Below are 16,850 nucleotides of genomic sequence, written 5' to 3' on the forward strand. Positions count from 1 at the left end.
GGTTACATGTATAATGATTAATAAGCTCACATGGCACATCTGTCAATGAACTATTAAATTCCAGGAAACTATACTGGCATCTGTAAGCAACAGGATCCTTACATTTGGCCAGCAGGTACCTAAGGTATATAATGAAGTTTCCACATATATATGTGACCTTGACCTATTTTCAAGGTGACGGGGGCCAAATATCTTAAAACTTTTAAGAATTTTCTCAAGTTTCAGAAGTCCCAGAGGCCTGACATTTTTGCAAGCAGGTACCTTCTGTAGGACAGTGTGTTCCTTCAAACAGATGACCGTGACCTATTTTCAAAACCTTAAAGAATCTTTTTCTGAAGTTTCATAAGACCCAGAGAGCTGATGTTTGAGAATAGGTTCCTGCATTGGGGTGCTATATGTTTCATAACATTGTAATTAAAGAAATCTGTTTGAGAAAATTCTCGTTTTGAGTCCTAGAAGACCCATGATATTGGGCCAGTAGCATTCTAGGATGAAAGACAAGTTTGTGAAGAAGATGAACTTGACCTACTTTCAGGGTCACAGGGGTCTAATGTTTAAAATATTAAGGAGAAAACCATTTTTTCAGATTAACCAACAAGCCCTTGCTATCATGATTTTAGGCTAGCAGCATATATAAAACAGTATAATTAGATGAAGAACTACAAAGTTTGTTGAAATAAATGACCATGACATTCTGTAAAGGTCACTAATTAACTGAGAAACCCAGCATGATGATATTTTACAAGTACATGTGTCATGATGGGATGAAGGACAACTGAGTATGTTCAAATGTGTCATTTGGCCTACTTTCAAGGTCACTTGATGTGATGTAGCAGGCTGTGATGAAGGGCTACCAGGTCTGTTTAAATGACCACTTGGCCTACTTTCATGGTCACAGGGATGGTCAATAGTGTTAAAATTCTAAATAAACCAGTGTGATGATATTGGGTAAGTAGCATGCTATGATGAAGTGCTAACAAGTCTGTTCAAATGAACAACCTCTGACAACTTCAAGGTCACATGGGTCAAATGTGTTCAAATCTTCAAATGACTATCATTTTCCAGAAGGCTCAGTGTAGCGTAATGAGATGAAGGGCAACCAAGATTGTTCAAATTAATGACCTTGCCCTTCTTTCAGGATCACATGTGGTAACATCTTTAAACAAGTTATCATCAAGTGGCTCAATGCCATTATGCTGTGCTAATAGCATGCTGAAATTAAGAGGTAACAAATTTGGTTAAGGTAAATGTGATCTTCAAACGACCTACTCCTTAACTAATAGGCAAAAATCATCAAGTGGCTCAATGCCATTATGCTGTGCTAATAGCATGCTGAAATTAAGTGCTAACAAATTTGGTTCAGGTAAATGTGATCTTCAAACGACCTACTCCTTAACTAATAGGCAAAAATCATCAAGTGGCTCAATGCCATTATGCTGTGCTAATAGCATGCTGAAATTAAGTGCTAACAAATTTGGTTAAGGTAAATGTGATCTTCAAACGACCTACTCCTTAACTAATAGGCAAAAATCATCAAGTGGCTCAATGCCATTATGCTGTGCTAATAGCATGCTGAAATTAAGTGCTAACAAATTTGGTTAAGGTAAATGTGATCTTCAAACGACCTACTACTTAACTAATAGGCAAAAATAATGATATTGTGCCAGCAACACAATAGGATGAAGGTGACTACAAAGGTTCTTTAAATGCATGACATTGGCTTGTATTAACATCTTCAAACAATTTCTTTTCAATATACAAACAAAAGGATATGATATGGGACCAGGAGCATCATATAATATGAAGGGCTACAAAAGTTCTCAAATCAATAGAGTTAACTTACACAGCTTATTTGTTTGCATACTGTCGGTTGATTTCTTTTGGATATCTTGTTTGATGTGTAATAAAGACTGAAGTATATCAAGATATTTGGAAGATAACGTTACATGTGGTGATTTATTCCAAAATGATATGATACAGGAAAGAAAGATAATTTAATGACATAATTGATACCAAGAATCTAATACATCTCTGTTTTTATTGATTCAATTACTTCTGTTTTTATTATTACTATTGTTTTGCTAGAATTTTCATTCGTAAAAATAAAACAATAACAAAAATAAATTCTTCGACTTTCGTCGTTGTTGAGCATCGAACACACTACATGATCGAGGAAGAGAAGTTCTCCGTTTTAAAACGAATGCGCCTATCCACATGACGTCAGTTTTTCGTTTACTTCCGGTAATATTTATTGACTTTACGAAAACTAGTCGATTTATTAGTTTATTTCAGTATTTTGCCAAATAGACATGTAATTATCAAAGGCTGTTTACCGTCCAAATTATGGCTTCTGCACAACAAGCGACTGTGTCTACCAGTGACACTCTTCTGGAACATGAACAGGTAGACAAACAAATCGAATGCATGTTTTGTGTGTAGAAACGGTCTGTACTGTAATGATTCGATACATTTATTTGCGTTTCACTGGTATTAAGCATACGGAATATAATAAACTTGAAACGGTCATAAGGAATATGACGTCTAAACGTACTTCTTCCTGTCATATTTCATGCATAGACTTATCAGCCTAGATAATCTATATACTGCTCAGTAAGTGCTTACTTGTGTTTATGGGGGTGTACCTAATGAGTGACCAGGGAGTAATGAGTGTCCAGGGAGATACTTTTCACGCCCAGGAATTCGTTAATGAAGATTTTTTGAAATTTGTTTCTGTAACGTACATATTGTCCCATTATCTACCACCATGCAAAATCTCACTTCGATCGGACCAGTGCATATTATTAAAATGCACCGATGAAGTTGCAGTGCAGCGTGCACTCGGGTGTCCCGGGCGTATTTTACACGCCCAGGAAGTCGTTGATTTAAATTTTTTGATTATTTTTTCTGAAACATACAGATTAAACCTTTATCTAACATCATGCAAAATTTCACTTCGATCGGACGTGTGCATAATACAAAATTTTACCATTAATCTTACGAAGTTCCGATGAAATTGTCCTGTATTTCGGCTGCGGTCAGCACGTGAGTGTCCAGGGCGTATTTTTCACGCCCAGGAAGTCGTCGATTTATATTTTTTGATTATTTTTTCTGAAACATACATATTATACCTTTATCTAACATCGTGCAAAATTTCACTTCGGTCGGACGAGTGCGTAATACTAAATTTTACCATTAAATCTTACGATGTTACGATGAAGTTGCCCTGTATTACGGCTGCGGTTGGCACATGAGTGTCCAGGGAGGTTTTTACACGCCCAGGAAGCCGTTGATTTATATTTTTTATTATTATTTCTGTAACATACAGATTATACCTTTATATAACACCATGCAAAATGTCATTGCGATCGGACAAGTGCATAATACTAAATGTTACCATTAAATCTTACGAAGTAGTGTACTCCAAAGATTGGAAGGGAAGTAACTCTATTGTTAAAATAAGAATGTTACCAGACTGCGATGAGGACGCGGTTCTACAAAGAGTCCATTATTTATTTATTTTATAACGAGTATAACTAATATATTGGCTATATGTAACACATTTACTTTATTTTTTTGACTCTCCATAATTTTATTTTATTTCTTAACACTAAGATATTGTTTATAATAAAAGTTTTTCAAGTATAAAATCTGAATATACTATTTGGAATAATTTCCTCACTTCGCATTAAAACATTATTTATTTGATTATAGATGAAGATGTAATTATTATAAAACTTATATTATGTGTATTTTGTACTGAATAATGTCACAATGTTTGATGATGATTTAATATCTTAACCAATTTCTGCATTGTACTTTGCATAATGGTTATTGTTGTAACTCATAATTGATTCATCTATATTCATGTACCGGTATTATTTTTTATGATATTTATTTATTAAATGTTTGATAATAACTTAATATCTTAACCAATTCATGCATTTTAATTTGCATATTAATTATTGTTAGTCATGATCTATTCATCTTTATTAATGTATTATTTTTTATGATATTTATTTATTGAATGCCTTTACATGAGTTATATATACTAACTGTTTTAGACTTTTAGTTAATTTTTGTTGTTGTTAGTTACTTAGTTATTGATAAATTGTTCAATTGGATATTTATATAATTACATTTTTTAATAAACTGCTGTAAAACTATTCTAATGTGAAAAATTCTGACAGGATTGCCTGATAATAATGCTATGTACAGTGTGATTTTTGTTTTTAATATGCAGCATTATTTCTTTTAACAGTATAAATATAGGAGATAGGTACATATAAAGTTAAATGACTGCATCGGGAAAGATCACGACATATAAATGTTTGGAATGAATTCAAATATACTTGATCGATTAGAAGAAAAAACATTTTTAATATTATATGGATAAATGGAGCATTTTGGATTAAGTTTTTTTATTATAGGAAAATAGTATGAAAAGAAGGGGGTGGGGGATATGAAGTGATGATTAGTCGAATCTTCCCGACCTACTCAAGAAGTTTTGCACAACTTTGGCGATTTTTACATTGTCAGTTGAGGAGATATTCGTGTCACCATTGCAAAGTATATTTACATTAACAGGACCGTACCAGGTTAAATCAGCAATAAGAGTTCCTCTTAACTTCCTCCTTTGTCATTAAGAAATAAGATTTAGAATCATAACAGTAATTTAGAAAGTCAGCATTCACTGTTTTGTCATGATTTTGATGTTCTTGGTTATAAAAGATATATTTGCCTAAAAAATGGGATTCTGTTTCAACGTCGTAAGAATTAAAGTATATAAGTAAATTAAAACAAATACATGTACACATATGTAGATGTTTCTTTCGTGTAAGTATATTTTTTTTTTTTTTTCTCATTTCAAACATTGATTGTTAACACAGCAAGGAAGTATAAGTACAAGTAGTACAACATAGAAAATGATACATTAATGTATTAAATAAAGGTATTAGACAACAGACTTTTAAGAGAAATTAAAGGAAGAAAAAAAATCATATCTAACAAATGATTCTTTTGAAATGCGTGTATATTATAATCATATAAATTAGAGAGTTTGAAATCTGAAATGAAATACAAATAAAACAGTCAACTGGCATTGGAAACTGTCCTATATCCAATAAACAGTTCTTCAAAATCTATTTCAAAGTTTGAAACTCGAAATGAAATACTGATAAAAACTTGTTGATATAATGATATAATGATAAAAAGAACGTGCATATGGGATAAGAATGTGAAATGGCATCGAAAACTGTATGAAATAAATGTTTTACATGGAATGTACAGAGGAGTCCGCGTGTAAAAAATATTATAATCTGTCAAAATGTATTGCAGTATTTCAAAGTTAGAGTCTGCAACCAAATTGTGAATCATGATACGAGATTCGTATCAAATAATAGAAAAAACGGTCGATGGATTTTAACTGAAATAAAAGGTGATAATTCGTGTCATTTCGGGAAGATAAATGTGTACAAGTTTGTACATGCAGGGACATACTATACTCCTACATTTGTTTAACCAAGGACAGATCAATTAAAAATCTTAAGTCCCTTATATCCAAAATAAAAAGGCCACTGATTTTATTTTTTATCCGACCATATTGGGCTGATACCTAGTGTGATTAGAACCATCTTCTTGGGATCTAGATAAACCCTACCCTACCACATTGTTCCGACAATAAACGATCAGTACCTCTAAAAACGGCCCTTTTCAAAGCCGACCTCTTCACGAAATGTGTTAAAAAATCTCGAAAATGCACAACTTAAATCGATAGAACTTACACTTCAAAAAGCCAATTGGTGGTATTACGTAGTCATCAATAAAAGTAATTGATGATTATTCACTCGGGCAACAAACGGTCATTTTTGTACACGTGTTGTTGCAGCAGTACAAGATGCAGAAAATTACATTTGGTAATAAGATGACTTGTTTTTTTCATGTTTCTGGTAGCAACAAAATATTCTTTTTATATTAGAATAGAAATAAGCAAACTGATGGTGAGGGACAAACAGCACGACACCTAATTTGTTAGTTACGTGACTCCGCCTACTGATGGCTTTCGTTACCTGTCACTCGTCTTCCATTGAACACAAGTGAGGCGGAGACGCGGGTTAGTTGACAGCTAGACAGGCGCCAAAGTTATATAAACTAATCCAATTAGACTACACCGCAGGTGGGCGGAGTCACCGATAGATGATCTTTTTCACTTGACTCGGTCAATTATTGTTTTATAAAATATTAATGCATTTATTGATCACTTCGAAATTGTAAGAATGTATTCATGGTTTTGATGAAATAATACGTTTTTAGCCCACCATCATCAGATGGTGGGCTATTCAAATCGCCCTGCGTCCGTGGTCCGTCGTCCGTCCGTCCGTCCGTCCGTCCGTCCCTCCGTCCGTCCGTCCCTCCGTCCGTCCGTAAACAATTCTTGTTATCGCTATTTCTGAGAAAGTACTGAAGGGATCTTTCTCAAATTTCATATGTAGGTTCCCCTTGGTGCCTAGTTACGCATATTGCATTTTGGGACCGATCAGAAAACAAAATGGCCGACAGGCAGCCATCTTGGATTTTGACCATAGAAGTTTGTTATCGCTATTTCTGAGAAAGTACTGAAGGGATCTTTCTCAAATTTCATATGTGGGTTCCCCTTGGTGCCTAGTTATGCACATTGCATTTTGGGACCGATCGGAAAACAAGATGGCCGTTTGGCAGCCATCTTGGATTTTGGCAATTGAAGTTTGTTATCGCTATTTCTGAGAAAGTACTGAAGGGATCCTTCTCAAATTTCATATGTAGGTTCCCCTTGGTGCCTAGTTACGCATATTGCATTTTGAGACCGATCAGAAAACAAAATGGCCGACAGGCAGCCATCTTGGATTTTGACCATAGAAGTTTGTTATCGCTATTTCTGAGAAAGTACTGAAGGGATCTTTCTCAAATTTCATATGTAGGTTCCCCTTGGTGCCTAGTTACGCATATTGCATTTTGGGACCGATCAGAAAACAAAATGGCCGACAGTCAGCCATCTTGGATTTTGACCATAGAAGTTTGTTATCGCTATTTCTGAGAAAGTACTGAAGGGATCTTTCTCAAATTTCATATGTGGGTTCCCTTTGGTGCTTAGTTATGCACATTGCATTTTGGGACCGATCGGAAAACAAGATGGCCGTTAGGCAGCCATCTTGGATTTTGACAATTGAAGTTTGTTATCGCTATTTTTGAGCAAGTACTGAAGGGATCTTTCTCAAATTTCATACGTAGATTCCCCTTGGTGCCTTGTTATGCATGTTATATTTTGGGACCGATCGGAAAACAACATGGCCGACAGGCAGCCATCTTGGATTTTGACCTTTGAAGTTTGTTATCGCTATTTCTGAGAAAGTACTGAAGGGATCCTTCTCAAATTTCATATGTAGGTTCTCCTTGGTGCCTAGTTATGCATATTGCATTTTTGGACCGATCAGAAAACAACATGGCCGACAGGCAGCCATCTTGGATTTTGACCATAGAAGTTTGTTATCGCTATTTCTGAAAAAGTACTGAAGGGATCTTTTTCAATTTTCATATGTAGGTTCTCCTTGGTCCGTCGTATTGCATTTTTTGGACCAATCTGAAATCATTGTCGACAGACAACCATTATCGCTTAATCTCAAATTTCATATATAAGTTTAATTTCCCTTGTTTAAAAAGTACTGGAGGGATATTTCTCAATTTATACAGATTAGTAAAATGAAGGGAAAAGTAGAGAAAAGATCAATCTGACATGGAACCTATGAAGATCATTCAATGGTGGGCGCCAAGATCCCTCTGGGATCTCTTGTTATAATTATTTTATTTCAGGTATCAGATTTGGAATTCCACAATTGACATATTAGAGACATGTACATAATTTGGTTTGATTTATTTTGTTTAACGTCCTATTAACAGCTAAGGTCATTTAAGGACAGCCTCCCGTGCGTGCGACATACATGCGTGTGGTGAGTGCGTATGTGTGTTTTGGGAGGCTGTGGTGTGTTCGTGTTAAGTCTCCTTGTGATAGGCTGGAACTTTTGCCAATTTATAGAAGAAACGCAGAGAATGTCTTTATTCTTCTCTACCAAAAATGGTATAGATATAAATGTTCTTTGTGACATCATGCCAGAAAGATTAGCAGAAATCCGTAATATTTTAGATTCCCATCATCTGAGACAACCTAACTTTCGATTAGAAAATATGCGTATTTCCTTCTTTCCGTCGTCCATCAAACTGGAACGATCCAGATATTAAAGGATTCGTCTACTTAGAAGTTCATTAAAAGAAATATACCTAGGAAATGTCCAATAATAAAGGCATCTTGGTGTGTGGCTCCCGCATGTTAAAAATACTGCATAGCCGTTTGAAGAACCGTGCTAGCTCTCTTAACTATGACCTTTTCAGAGCAAATTTAAAAATTAATTCTCCTGATTATATGTGTGGTAATCCTTGAACGACCCTAAAGGTCCTTGGTTGTTTGTCTATTTACAATTTACATTGTTATAACCTTTCCGCAAAAATCAAACCTCCGACTTTCTCCTATTGGGCGAACCAGAATACGGGCATGTTAAATAAGTCTATAGCCGATTTTAATACATTTATCAGGTATGGCAACGGAGTTATAACGTTACAATTAATTCTGTCATAATGCGTTATATTCTATTTGATTTGCAGGAGATTGATAAATAATTGCTTTATTTATTTTTAAGTCGTTAATTGTACTAGAATACTAAAACAATATATTTTTGCCTCTGATTGTACGTTATCTAGCGAGTGTCTAGCTAGATTAGCCGAACACGCGGGTTTGTCACTCATTAAAACTATTTATATTGTAAAAAAATAATGTTAGTATTTAACTTGGAATGTATGATTTTCGTATTTATTTTAGAACTCAAAGTTTACGATGTTATTAAACGTTCTAATTACGGAACTGAAACTGTAACTGAAGGAATAATCGTAACTGATGAAATAGTAAGTTTTTATTTGTATTTTATTCCGGGTTGCAATATGTTATATATCAATTAACAGGGACATGTCAAGTTGTTATGTAAACCAATACAATTACCGGTCACACCGCAGGTGGGCGGTGCTACGGGATTACTTTGTCAGATAACAGGTAGATATAAAATGGCCCGGACAATGAAGTGATCACCTAAGGCTGGATTCAGTAACAAAATACAATAATATACACTCGTCCGATCGAAGTGAAATTTTGCATGGTGTTAGATAAATATATAATCTGTATGTTACAGAAAAAATAATAAAGAAATATAAATTAACGGCTTCCTGGGCGTGTAAAAACCTCCCTGGACACTCATGTGCCAACCGCAGCCGTAATACAGGGCAACTTCCATGTAACTTCGTAAGATTTAATGGTAAAAATTAGTATTATGCACTCGTCTGATCGAAGTGAAATTTTGCATGATGTTAGATAAAGGTATAATATGTATGTAACAGAAAAGATAATCAAAAAATATAAATTAACGGCTTCCTGGGCGTGTAAAAACCTCCCTGGACACTCATGTGCCAACCGCAGCCGTAATACAGGGCAACTTCCATGTAACTTCGTAAGATTTAATGGTAAAAATTAGTATTATGCACTCGTCTGATCGAAGTGAAATTTTGCATGATGTTAGATAAAGGTATAATATGTATGTAACAGAAAAGATAATCAAAAAATATAAATTAACGGCTTCCTGGGCGTGTAAAAACCTCCCTGGACACTCATGTGCCAACCGCAGCCGTAATACAGGGCAACTTCATCGTAACTTCGTAAGATTTAATGGCAAAATTTAGTATTATGCAATCGCCTGATCGAAGTGAAATTTTGCACGATGTTAGATAAAAGTATAATCTGTATGTTACAGAAAAAATAATCAAGAAATATAAATCAACGACTTCCTGGGCTTGTACAAACCTCCCTGGTACTCATGTGCCGAGCGCAGCCGTAATACAGGCCATCTTCATCGTAACTTCGTAAGATTTAATGGCAAAATTTAGTATTATGCGATCGTCTGATCGAAGTGAAATTTTACACGATGTTAGATATAGGTATAATCTGTATGTTACCGAAAAAAAAATCAAAAAATCTTCAATAACGGCTTCCTGGGCGTGTCAAATACGCCCCGGACACTCAAATGCACGCTTTAATACACCTTCAGTGGTGCATTTCCGTATTATAAAATCATTTGATCGAAGTGAAATTTTGCATGGTGTTAGATAATGATGTTATTAATATGTTACAGAATTTTTTTTAAAAAATCTTCATTAACGAATTCCTGGGCGCGCCCGACACCCGAGTGCACGCTGCACTGCAACTTCAGAGGTGCATTTCCATATTATGTAATCATTCGATCGAAGTGAAATTTTGCATGGTGTTAGATAATGGTCTCAAAAGTATGTTACAGAAAAAAATATTAAAAAATCTTCATTAACGAATTCCTGGGCGTGCAAAATGTCCCTGGACACTCCCTGGTCACTCATTAGGTACACCGGTTTATGGCAAACCTCTGTACTGCAATACAGTATTTAAATAAGGATATCTCTATTTGAATATAGATATCTGTTTGAAGATATATCTATTTACTATGGGTATAGATATCTAAAATGCAGATATCTACAGTACTTCATACATAATAACAGATATCTACTAAAAATAATGATATCTCTCATTATCTGTATTTTGGGAATCTCTGTTTTCAATACAGATAACTCTTAGATACTTACACTGACCTGTAATATTATCTATTTAAAATACAGACATCTCTATTTATACATTAATACATGTACATGTATCTTTATTTAAAAAACACATATCTCTTATCTAAATGCATATACATGTACATGTATATATATATCTCTAATCTAAATACAAATATCTGTATTTTGCCAATAAATAGAGATATCTATTTTAAAATACAGATATCTCTAATTTAATTAGATTTGTACATGTACATGCACACAAATGTATCTCAAATTTAAGTACAATGCACATATGTATTTTGTCCAAAAATAGAGATATCTCTAAATAAAGATATCAGTATATGAATTAAATGGGTTTTGTTCACAAATATATTTATTTCAGCCACCTGACCATAGTCCAACACTGAGGTTGAAGTTAAGAAAACCAAAGAATGACAAGAAAGTGAAATGGACCACAGAGACTGTGGACAATGAGCACATGAATAAGAAAAAATCAAAATGTGAGTGCTGTTTTGAAAGCTGTTTGTGTTAGCTAGTTCTCTTCATATTAACTATAAATACCAAGGCAAGCATTGAAAGTTCTGGGAGCATGTGGCATATAAAGGGCTAAGAATTTAACCTCCAAATTGTACTTAGTCACTGATTAAGTGATTCACTTGTATAGCATAGTGGAACTGGAATGGGATGAATGCCAGTAGCCAGGTGTATAAATATAAGCTCAGATAGTAACTAAGAGTGCTAGTTAGTACCATCTCGAGTTTTGAGATCCCAGGTTCAAGTCCCTGTCTGGTGTTTGCATTATTTTCTCTCCTGTTCATTTGGTATCCAACTAATTACTCACAGAAGGTGATATAGTATCTTGTGTCTTTGCCTTTGGGGTTGAATTATACTTTGTTGAAAAACAGAGGAATGTAGTAGAACTGGATCAATCTGAATGCTGATGACCTGGTTGTTCAAATAGCTAGAGTACCCATCTCCAGTACAGACGTTAGACCTGTGGTTTAAGTCCCGGTCTGGTGATTGCATTTTAATTTTCCTGTCATTTTGTAGTGTAGCTTTATAGGAGGCTTAAAAAGAATACCTCTCCATAATCTGTTTTTCCTTAGATATACAGACATACCCTAGGCCTCTTGGTTATTGAGAAGAAGTTGTTTAGAGATTTTTGCCTATTTGACCCATATGACCTTGAATGAAGGTCAAGGTCGTTTATTTGAACAACCTTGATAGTCCTTCATGTCAGCATGCTACAGGCCTAATATCAAGTCCCTTGGTCTCTTGGTTATTGAGAGCTGTTGTTTGAAGATTAATTATAGCCTATTTGACCCTTGTGACCTTGAATTAAGGTCAAGGTCATTTTCATTTCTCCTGCTAACAATAACACCAGTATGATGAGCGATCTGTTTCCATTATTTTTTCCTAGCGGTAGGCATATTGGTTTCTGCCCTGCAGACGATAATTTAGGGTTTAGGATGGTACTCGTCATACATTCGTGGTGGTTTGATTTGTCCTGCTGTATATAAATACTTAATGCCAGGATAGTCACAAGTTATAGTGTAAATTTACTCATTGTTTCTAGTTTAACATGGAATAACCCACACTGACCCTTTGTTGGTTACTCTGCGTTTTCACTCACGGTTGTGTTGTTGATGTTTTGTAGTAATATGGTTTAGTGTGGAAGTAGGACCCACACCAACTGTAATTTGGTCGAAACTTAGAGCAAGCTGTACACGTGTCTATTAAGGTATAGAGGTTAATCAGTGTAGCTTGGAAAAACCCCTGCTGACTGACCATTCCCTATGACCAGCAGTCTCTCCTCACCTTCTCTGATATTTTCTTTTGCCAGACTCCGGCATTTAGATGGTTTGGGTGAATTCCATCTATGTATATATAGTCAAAATTGTACCATTTTCTTTTTGCTGATGATCTTTTATCTCCACCCTTGTATCTGGAGTTGATACTAATGTCTGATGAAAATTCTAGATTTGGTGAGTGTGAGCCTTGTGTGCTACTTCTTATGCAATTGTTTATGGTATAGATTTGTTGTTGTAGTTCAAAATCTTTATCCTGGAAGGTCCTTTTCTGCATCTTCCTATTGAGTATACCTAGAGTATTCCAGGATGGTAATTAGTTTACACTTCGGGTATTCTTTCAAATAGATCCGCTGATCCTGCGCATAAAGCTGTTTTGACATAAAGTTTCATGTATGACAATATTCTTAATATTATACTTTGTTTTACATAAAAATGTATTGAATATTTCACATTTAAGGCTGTTGTCAGTATCAAAAACCAAAGATGTTTGGTGAATCATCATCTGAGGATGAAGACGATTGTAAGAGCTGTAGCGGTCACAAGGACAAATGCTTTCGAGATGGGGATAATCAAAATGGTAATAATTATGAACTGATAATTCTGAAATTCAAAGCTTAAAATTAAAAAAAAAGAATAGTGTAGTTATCTAATTAGTGAAAATTACACAGCATTATGATTATTATTACCAGGGCCTGAATGTCATCCACATAATTTCCAAAACGTGTTTGCATACTGATGTTAAAATAAATAACAAGGGGTAGTTAAGTGATAACGACAGTTTTTGGAATATACTGAAATTTTAGAGTTGATTTGCATTATAAAAAATTTACCGACGATGTTACTATAATAACAATATATATAATAATATATCAATACAACAATAATATATATATACATGTATATACTGTACATCTATCCCTACAGGTGCTTCACCCAAATGTATTTGCTGTCAAACTTTAAAAACTACCCATTAAAAATGATATTTGTATTCTGCTGATAAAGTGTAATTGAACTGAAATTTCAGCTCCAGGAAATGGTCCGATGGAAGGAGGAAGTTCAGAACACTGACCAGTTTTAATTCTAGTGATATATGAAGAGCATGGTAGGACAATATACTGGAACATGTCTGTGATCACAAGAAAACGCCACAGGAAAACGTCCTGTCTTGTTGCTGTTTTCAAAGTCTGTGTTCCCTCACACTAAATATGGTTCATTGAATTTCTCACTCAATTTCATGGCAACCCATCATTGAGGACTATTCTTTGAAAAAGTGCTGTTTTTCTACTGATCCTTGTGTTACATTGTCAGCATTGGATTAAAGGTGAGAACTGTGGTATTACATACATCTGAACATTTACACAGACATTTTGAATGCTGTGTTAGCCAAGTCATTTTTCCCGTTGATATATTTCATAACATCAAGGATTTTCTGGTAACATACTGTAGTGGTGACTGAAAACAAACTTTGTTATTTTTGTTTTTGGAATGTCACTGTCTGTATAATAACATGTTAAGCAGCAGGATACATTTCATCTTTATATACACTGAAACATGTTGTCTGTGTAACACAAACAATACAGAAATTTCATTCTGAACAGATTCCACCGAGAGATTTGACTTACTTAATTCAGTTATTTTACTTTTATGAACGAAATGCCATATCACATAACAGCATCAGTCATATTTTGAAGTATGCATCTATTTTCAGTTTCCAAACATTGTTTTAGCTCCAATGATAAAGTGTCGAACTGGTTTCTAGTTGTCTCTGTCAGTTCTTAGAATAAGTACCTGACATGGACGGTGCTGATATTTTGCTACTTCAACAACAGATTTTGCAGATTCATTAAGTCTGATATGATAATAACTAGGTATGTAGTGTAGGTCAGCCAATAATGGGTCATTTTCCATTATGTTGTGGTCAGAGGTCTACTTTGAGTGCTGGCTAGGGTCAAAGTTTAACATGGAATATTATTGATAAAAAGAATTTTCTTTTCATGCCCCAGAAAACCCCAGTTAATGGTATCTTTTACCAACAGGCATCTAGGACGGAATGGTATCAAACTTTTTCCAGTACTTTAAATGACCTTGAACTGCTTTTAAGGTCACATAAGACAAATATGTTGTACTAATAAGGAACTCAATGTAGACAGATGAGACATGGAGTTAGAAACAAGGAAATTTGCAGCCAAATTGCACCACTATTTTCAATAATCATTTTTCTACATTATAGGATACAGACACCCTAGATCTGTCATTCTCACAGTATTTATCTTGCAATAAGCTCAGGGGCCAACACTTCAACTTTGTCCCAGGGTTATGTAGGTGGTGGGATTATTATAAGGACAATAAAAGAACTTTTGTTAGGATCTTTGCTGGACTACAATAGACATGGATGGGCTTATTGCTGAATTAATGTTGGCCAAATACAGTGTTCTTTTTATTGTTGATATTTATATTTTATTCATTTTGGTAGTTATAGAGAACATTTTAGGTGCAAATTTAGGTTAATGAAATTTCTTGTAAATTTTCAAGGAGCACCACATACAAGATAGAACATGAGGTGTAAACTGGTTCATGCTTAATCCGCAGTATCAAAAAATTAGGTAGCGGAAATCCAAGTAAAACGGGTGACTTAAATGAAATCTACATCTACAAATGTTTATGTATTGTTCAAAGTTTAGTTTGGATATGTTATGACTCCATCTAGTACTAGTCATTTACTGCTTCTTTACTTCATAACCAACAAAATTGTTGTATTGATTATATATACATGTATATATTTATATGATTGTAAAAGAAAGAAAAAACACATATATCCAGGTCCCATAACAATGACATTAAACCCACAGTATTTCTGGTGAAGAGTATCTTGATATATATGTAGCTGGGGGTAAAGACTACACTACAAGTACAATTTGTTTGTTTCAACATAATGGTTGATAGATGTATGATTTTTTATATTGTTTGCCTAATTTATTTTGTAAATAAACAAAATATTCTTGTATTAAAATCGTATTAACTCGTTTGTTGTGCCTATTCACATTTTATAAATAAATCTTCAGTATATATATATAGCTGTTATGCTCATTTTCCTGTTATTGTAGACCGATTCTTGTCTGGACAAAGTTTCATACAGTTTTCATGCAAACTTTCCGAAACTTCACGGATATAGTCAGCATATATACTGAAGATCTGCATCTGATCTTACTTTGCTAGATCATGATAATCTGAACTGAAGACTAAGGTTGACCTATTAATTGTCATAGTCTGTTGTGCACTGTCCATAATTTTTAGGTCATGGTGACCTATTGTGATAGTCTTTTGTCCGTCGTTGTGCGTCATCCATCGTCCGTTGTGCGTCATCTGTCGTCCATTGTGTGTTAACTTTTCCTTGTGAACACAATAACTTGAGTAAATGTTAACCGAGATTGATGAAACTTGGTATGCTGTGCTATGAGTTCGCAAATCGGAATTATTCAAAAGTATCTTAAAGAGTTATTGCCCTTTATAATAATATTATCATTGGACATTGTGAACTTGATAACTTGAGTAAATATCAAGCAAGTTTGATGAAACTTTGTATGCTGCCTAATGTCAATACGATATCAGACAAGTTCAAAATTTGGAATTATACGACAGTTACAGAGAGAGTTATTGTCTGTTGTAATGATATTATTATTTCACCTTTTTTGAAGCCAATTTTTTCTGGCCAAAATTTGACAAAATCATCCAAAATTGCAGATAAAATGTTTCTGCTCTTTTATCTATACACATGAAGGCTTGATGTTTGGCACATCGATAGCATGTATGGCTGGCTACAAATAATATACACTGTACTTATCTTTGACCTTGATCTTCATTCAAGGTCACAAGTCAAATGATGAAAAATTCTTCCAAAATTATTTATTAGGGTCATATTTTAAAGAACCTGCTCTTATGAAAGTGTGTGCGATGTACCAGGTCAAATAATAAGAGGCCCAGAGGGCCTGTATCCCTCACCTGGTTTCATGAGATATGAAACAAGAACTATGCTTAAGTATATGTGTCACTGGTATTGCTATGTCAATATATCATAAGTATTTTATATGGGTACATGAACATTGGTTTTATTGTAATTCTAAAAATGTCAATTTAGCCAAATTGATCCCTTTTGGCCCCGCCCCTCAGCTCCCCGGGGGGTCAGCCCCACCAATTGTACAATTTTGAATCTCTACCCCAAGGGGATGCTACCAGGCGAATATGAGCGATATCCATTGCTTAGTTTCAGAGAAGTTGTTTATATCAATTAAGGCAAATTGACCCCTTCTGGCCCGCCCCTCAGCC

The 16,850-nt window shown here is 34.6% G+C and overlaps 1 protein-coding gene across 1 annotated transcript; it reads left to right on the forward strand.

The window, feature by feature from the left end:
- Positions 1-2,219: 2,219 nt before the first annotated feature.
- Positions 2,220-15,542, forward strand: LOC117321926 (E3 ubiquitin-protein ligase PPP1R11-like). Its single transcript, XM_033876558.1, has 4 exons — positions 2,220-2,403; positions 11,099-11,216; positions 12,985-13,104; positions 13,552-15,542. Exons 1-4 carry the CDS (start codon positions 2,344-2,346, stop codon positions 13,593-13,595), a joined length of 342 nt encoding a protein of 113 aa, XP_033732449.1. The 5' UTR covers positions 2,220-2,343; the 3' UTR covers positions 13,596-15,542.
- Positions 15,543-16,850: the final 1,308 nt, after the last annotated feature.

This window comes from Pecten maximus, chromosome 2 (genome assembly GCF_902652985.1).
Source record: "Pecten maximus chromosome 2, xPecMax1.1, whole genome shotgun sequence".
Classification (NCBI taxonomy): Eukaryota; Metazoa; Mollusca; class Bivalvia; order Pectinida; family Pectinidae; genus Pecten; species Pecten maximus.